The following is a 7,265-nucleotide window of genomic DNA, read 5'->3' as shown; positions in this document are numbered from 1 at the left end:
CAACCTGCCCCTGGTTCAGACACATCTCCACCATCCATCCAGCTTAACGGTACTACCCTCTCTAATGTTGCCCACTTTCGGTATCTAGGCTCCCACCTGTCCACCATTGCAGACATCGATGAAGAGATTCAACATCGGATCAGATGTGCACCTCAAGCCTTTGACAGACTCCATACCCGTGCCTTCAGCTGTAGGGAGCTGAAATTATCTACAAAGTTACACGTTTACAGTGGTCCCTCGGTTAACGAGCACAATTCGTTCCAGAAGGTTGCTCGTTAACCGAAACCATTGTATCAATGGGTTTTTGGGTAATTGGTTCCAGCTCACCGAAAATTACATACAAACTAAAAATAAATGCATTAAAGTACACTTACTTTGAGGTGTGCATGTAGAAGGCTCCTGGTTGATGATGATGATGATGGGAATTAGAATGGGGGTGGAGGAGAAGGGAGAAGAGAAGGCATTGAGGTGTCACCTCATGCTGCCATTTCACCCATAAAATTTTAGTTCACTTTTTACTTTTATCCTCTTCGCCACTGATCGGCTTGTTAGCCGCTTGGGCGATCGGTCACGTCTCTTTTCATTTATATTCTTCACCAAAAGATCGGCTCGCTAGCCGCCCGGGCGATCGGTCACATCTCTGTCACGCACTGTTGGCAAATACTGGGCATGCACCGGCTCCTGAATGTACCTGAACCCGCTCCAGTGTTGGTCAAGTCTTCTCTTGAAAGAGCTCACACTCGGTGCCGTCACAACACTCTCTGGTAGATTGTTCCAAGAGTTTACAACCCTCACTCCGAAAAAGTTTGCCCTCATGGTTTTCTGGACTTGCGGCTTCTTCAATCTTGAGCTGTGACCCCTTGTGGGGCGAGCGTCTGCCAGCTCCAAGTAAGGACACTCAACTGAGTAGTGCCCCCTGAGATGCTTATACACCTCAACTAGGTGCCCCCTTGCCCGTCTGTAGTATAAGCTAGGCAAGTTCAGGCGCTCCAATCTCTCAGGGTAGCTGAGGTGCCGAAGTGCAGGCACCAGTTTGGTGGCCCTCCTTTGAACATTTTCAACCAACTGACAGTCCCTAGCATATCTCGGGGACCAGATGGGGTGACAGTACTCCAGATGGGGAAGCACTTCACTCCTGAAGATCGTCACGAGGGACGGACCGTCTAGATATCTGAACGACCTTCTTATAAGACCCAATAATTTATTTGCCTGATTTACCTTCTTCTCACAATGGCCCGAGAACTTCAGCTCATTGTCAACATACACACCTAGGTCCTTCTCACACACAGTCTCAACTAGTGCATTTTCTTCATCCCGTTGGGACATATGATACGCCTCCTTACCGTTGGTACGCCCCAGGTGCATCCTCTTACACTTCGTGACATTGAATCTCAGCAGCCATTTCTTCGACCATTCCTGGAGCCCACAGAGGTCCTTCTGCAGCTCTTCACAGTCAGCTTGGTTCTTAATTTCCCGAAATAACTTGCCATCATCGGCAAACATTTGTATGGAGGAGTGTACAACGTCAGGCATGTCAATTATGAAACAAACAAACAACAGCAGGCCCAATACACCACCCTGCGGTACCCCACTTGTTACAGGTACAGATGACGATTTCGTGCCATTAATCACCACATACTGCTTGCGGTCATGTTGAAAGTCTTCTATCCACACTAGGACATTTCCCCGAATTCCGTACCCTTCCAGTTTGATTTTCAGCCTTTCGTGGGGTACACTGCCTTGGCAAAATCTAGGTAAATATTGTCGATATTTCCACCCCGTTCTAGAATATGGGTCCAAATATCCAATACCTTGAGCAATTGTGTTAAGCAAGAGCGCCCCGGTGTAATGCAAGATTATTTTCTTTAAATCAACACTGCACTGCGCTATATATTATTGCAGTGGGGTATGCTATAATGAACGGATTCTACTACGAGTATTCCAATAACGAACGGTTTTACCTATAAACTTGAGCATGCTATAACGAACGAAACTCCTACAACAAACGCGGATGAATACCGGACTATTTCGTCTGGCGCATGAATATTGTTGTACCGCGACTCACAACAAGAGCGTCAGGCGCCATACTGGCTCATTGTGTAGTCAGTGCACCACTGAACTTGTTGAAATTTCGTCTTTTGATGTGGAAATTCATGTTATTTTCATAACTAATTTGTTATACAAGTGTACAATTGTAACAATGAATCGTCAAAAGCTTGTGAGAAAGCTAATAACCCTTGAAACTAAGAAAGAAATTATAAATAAACAGACAAAGTGCCTGTGAGACAGTCACCAAAGAGGGCTAGGAAGGATGACTCCTCTCCTTCCACCTCTTCTCCATAATTCTCTCCTCCCCCTCCCCCTCTGCCTCCTGTCCTGCATGCTAACAACACTAAGGTAAGATAAAGTACCGTATTTTTTATAATTTCCACAGAAATTTTTCAGTGTTAAGTGGTTGTATTTGGGGGCCTCGAACGGATTAATCCTATAACGAACTGCTATAACGAACGAGGTTCTAGAACCAATTAGATTCGTTATAGCATACCCCACTGTGTGTAAAATATATTTCAAAATGACTAATAATTTGACTGGAAACACAGAAAAAAAGCATTTATGTTGATGTCTCAAACAAGATGTTCCTTCCTCTGAACCGATAAACAAACTGACGCCAAGCTTGGTGTATTGAGTGGGTGTTTGGCGCGCAAAACACTAGTTTCCTGTACTTCAATTATGTTCAATAATTGTTAAAATGACTAAAAAATTTTATATAAAACTTTTAAAATTATTGAATAGTACAACCTTCTTGGTATTTACTAAAATGGTAAGGAATTTAAGCCCTAAAACTGATTACTGTATTGGCAGACTAATACTGCAGCTGGTGGGTAGCCAAATGCAGGCGAAAACATGTTGGGAAAAATTTGTAAGGAATTTGTTAACCGAAGTGAAGAATCTTATGGAAGGTAATTCGTTAACTGAGGGATCACAGTACAGTGGTCTCTCGATTAACGAAATTTTGCTTAACGAATTAGCTCCCATAAGGATTTTCAATTCCATTAACGAATAAAACCTCGATTAACGAAAGCCTTACGAGAATCACGCTTTGTTGTGCGCATCAGATGATCAGCTAGTCCGCCAATACAGTAATTGGTTTTATGTTTACATTCGTTTCCAGTGGAGTAAATATCAAGAAAGTTGTGCTCTTGAAAATTTAGCATTTTTTTACATTAAAATTATTGGTTATTCTGAAATTTAGTTCACATATTGATAATATACAGTGCAGAAATTATTATGAAACATGAAGAAGACATTAGAACCAATGCACTCTGTAAAGAATATGGCATGTCATCATAGACTGCTTCCACCGTCAGCGGTTTGATATGTAAACAAAGTTGCCGGGAATACGACATACACACCTCAAAGTACTGTAAGCTAAAATACAGTACTGTACTCTATTGTTTTTTATTTATTATTATACAGTATACTGTACAGTACAGTACTGTATTAAGTTTATATTTAATGTTTTGTTAATTCTATTACCGGTACAGTATACAGTACTTTGTATGAATACTTTTTCTGCGAGTTGGAACCAATGACCCAATATCCCATTGAAATAATAGATGCAGTTCATGAAATTTTTGGTTAACGAACGACTCTGTGGAACCAATTGCGTTCGTTAATCGGGGGCCCACTGTAGTAATAGTAGTGTGTGTGTAATAAAAATAATAATAATAATTGACAGTTTATTGAAAGAGCATGGCAACCAGAAGGCTGAAAATATAGTTACATATTGTAATTAGAGAATAGGTCACTTGATTGATAAATAATATACAAGTAACATATGTGATACAAATTTGAGATATAATAACTTGGTGGGGAGAAGCTCAAACTACAGGGCATTTCAACACAGTGACAGTGCAAAGAGGTAAGATTGGCTGGGAGTGAACACACTGGTTTTACTACGAGTTGTTGATAATATTTACAATGGTTGGGACTGGGCTGTTCTTATAGCAATCAGTACATGCTAGTATGGGCTGGATGCAGTTCGCCTGTTGAACAACTATTCGTGGACGAAGGATCTCAGGTGGAAGTAGGAGTCGGTGTCGAGGATGGTGCAGAAACTTCTCACCAAATTTGCAGATGAGGTCGTGGTGATGGTCAGAAAGAGCCGAGAAGGTCAGTGTGTTGAGCGCTTCTTATGTGAAGTAGGAAGAGGAGAGAATAATGTTGCACTTTTTCTTGGTGTTTATGTTGTGTGGCATTTAGGGGGAAGACCAGGTAGGGGAGGCATAGGCGAGCTTAGGAAGTAGGAATATGTGTGTGTGTGTGTGTGTGTGATGTTCTTTATGGCAGGAGACTGCACTCAGTGTGGTACTGAATGAAGCAATATCCAAGACACAGAGGCACATGTAACTTGTATCCTTCTTACAGCCGTGCCTCAGGTAACACAGCAGCCGTCTCCTGTCCGGGATTCTCTTTCGGCTGTGTTGCATCAAGGCGTCGGTCTGTATCCAAAACTTTACGTCGCTTGGCCTGTGGACCCTGTCATCACCTTGCCTGAGATGCAGCTGAAGGTGTGGCAGAGGGGCCAGGAGCCACCAATGGAGCAGTGGTGGTGGCAGGTGTTGTGGCAGGTGTTACAGCAGCTGTGGCAGGTGTTACAGCAGCTGTGGCAGGTGTAGCAGCAGTGATGGCAGAAGCAGCGGTGGTGGCAGGTGTTGCAACAGTGGAGATGTTCGACAGGTGCCTGGCAGCCACGGGCAGTTGTTATGACTTATGAGTGTCAGTTGTATTCCAGTCTCTACAGAATAAACATGTCGCTCGCCACTCAATTCTCCTTACTCCCAGACACTGTACAAGGTTTAATGTTTTATTATAATCTTATCATGTTATAATAATTCATTAATATATGTACAGCCACTAAAAAAATTAACATTCCTGGGGAAGGGAGGGGAGGAGGCAATGAATTTCAGAATGAATACTGTCACTCAGTTGTCTCAGGGGTCATAAAATTTTCATCCTTCACGTCACATTTTCTCTCACAATTTTGTAAAGATTGATTTTAGAGCGACCAAGGTTGAGTCTACCATGACTATCAATAACAATAACAGTTTCAGAATTCTTCCTTAACAAATTCTAGTTCTTCCAGGCACTCCATCTTTAAAGAAGATTGGTCAATTATCTCAGGCCCTGGTGAAGCTTCTGTCTCACAAATGACTGAGAGTGGATCATAATTAGTTTCCTTTTTCACTCCTTCAGAAACACACATCTCCACTGTTGGTTGGCAAGACAAGCTCAAGTCATGGTGCAAATCCTGGCAACTTTCACCTTCATAGTGATGAGAGTTGACCACTTGGTCAGTCTGGTAACATCTATCTACATGTAATATTAAACTCTCTTTCTCTATAAAGTCTTTCATGCATCTTACACAGTGGAAAGGTTTTTCTGAGTGAACTTTCTTGTGTCTTACTAGGTTAGACCTTTTAGAAAAGCCTTGATGACATTCTGAACACTGATAAGGTTTCTCTCCTGTATGAGTTTTCTTATGATTTATGAGAGAAGATTTATCCGAGAACCTTTTAATACACTGTGAACACTGAAAAGGTTTCTCTCCTGTATGAATTCTCATATGTCTCACTAAAGCATCTTGACTTTTGTAGCCTTTAATACATTCTGTACATTGAAATGGTTTATCTCCTGAATGTGTTCGCATATGTGTTGTTAAGTTACATTTAAGTAAAAAACCTTCAAAACATTTTGTACACTGATAAGGTTTCTCTCCTGTATGACTTTTCTTATGATGTATGAGAGAAGATTTTTGTGAGAAACTTTTAGTACATTGTGAACACTGAAATGGTTTCTCTCCTGTATGAACTCTCTTGTGATATACTAGAGAAGAATCATGTGAGAACCTTTTAAAACATTTTGTACACTGATAAGGTTTCTCTCCTGTATGAACTCTCTTATGAATTATAAGAGAAGATTTTACCGAGAAACTTTTAGTACATTGTGAACACTGGTAAGGTTTCTGTCCTGTACGAACTCTCTCGTGATTTATGAGAGAAGTTTTATGTGAGAATCTTTTAAAACATTTAGTACACTGATAAGGTTTCTCTCCTGTATGAACTCTCTTATGATTATTGAGTGAAGATTCTAATGAGAACCTTTTAAAACATTCTGAACACTCAAATGGTTTCTCTCCTGTATGAACTCTCTCATGATTTATGAGAGATCTTTTATATGAGAACCTCTTAATACATTTTGTACACTGATAAGGTTTCCCTACTGTATGAATTCTCTCATGATTTATGAGAGAAGTTTTATATGAGAACCTCTTAATACATTTTGTACACTGAAAAGGTTTCTCTCCTGTATGAACTCTCTGATGATTACTGAGTGAAGATTTATCTAAGAACGTTTTAAAACATTCTGAACACTGATTAGGTTTCTCTCCTGTATGAACTCTCTGATGATATACGAGAGATCTTTTACGTGAAAACCTTTTAGGACATTCTGAGCAATGATAAGGTTTCTCTCCTGTATGAACTCTCTCATGCTTTATGAGTAAAGATTTAATTGAGAACCTTTTAAAACATTCTGTACACTCAAAAGGCTTCTCTCCTATATGATGTTTCACATGTGTTACTTGATGTGATTTTACAGACAATTCTCTGGGAGACTCTGACTGTTCCTCTGAGTGACCTTCCATTATAAAACTGTGTGTATTGTGTGTTCAAAGGTTTTAGTGACACTTAACTGGCAAACTGTTTCCTCCTACAAGAACTATTAATGTCTTGTTACTGTTAATTATATTTGACAATGAAAACTGAAACATAAATCAATTAGTGAATGTGATTTACTTACACTGATGTAATGATGCTGAGATGGGAGGACAGTGAGGAGGTAAGTGTGATGGAAGATCCAGTTTGTGATGTGACTACACCATTATTAACAAGGTTCCTCTATACCTCTTTGAACTAAATGTGAAAAATGGTATAAAGAATGAGTTACACATATAACTATACTTGTCATTAACAAACACTGTTTATGACTTACAACATACACTATAAAAACACTCAACAGGGAAGTGTACAAAAATTATATACTGTACACTATTGTTATATGTACAGTTCCTCTGATGTACAGTAAACAATAATACTCAGGCTGATATACTACTGTACTTGTGATGGCTGGTAAACAATAATACTCAGGCTGATATACTACTGTACTTGTGATGGCTGGTAAACAATAATACTCAGGCTGATATA

The 7,265-nt window shown here is 40.1% G+C and overlaps 2 protein-coding genes across 2 annotated transcripts in view; one reads left to right on the top strand and one right to left on the bottom strand.

Annotated features, from left to right (window-relative positions):
* Positions 1 to 7,265, top strand: part of LOC121862075 — a 132,555-nt gene that overhangs the window by 116,752 nt on the left and 8,538 nt on the right. The window lies entirely within an intron of this gene.
* LOC121862078 (gastrula zinc finger protein XlCGF26.1-like) lies at positions 4,244 to 7,248 on the bottom strand. Its single transcript, XM_042360020.1, has one exon. It carries the CDS (start codon positions 6,704 to 6,706, stop codon positions 5,111 to 5,113), a length of 1,596 nt encoding a protein of 531 aa, XP_042215954.1. The 5' UTR covers positions 6,707 to 7,248; the 3' UTR covers positions 4,244 to 5,110.

Source organism: Homarus americanus, unplaced genomic scaffold (genome assembly GCF_018991925.1).
Source record: "Homarus americanus isolate GMGI-L3 unplaced genomic scaffold, GMGI_Hamer_2.0 scaffold25013, whole genome shotgun sequence".
Taxonomy (NCBI): Eukaryota; Metazoa; Arthropoda; class Malacostraca; order Decapoda; family Nephropidae; genus Homarus; species Homarus americanus.
The sequence above is the reverse complement of the archived record's forward strand: the minus strand, read 5'-3'. Positions and strand labels throughout refer to the sequence as shown.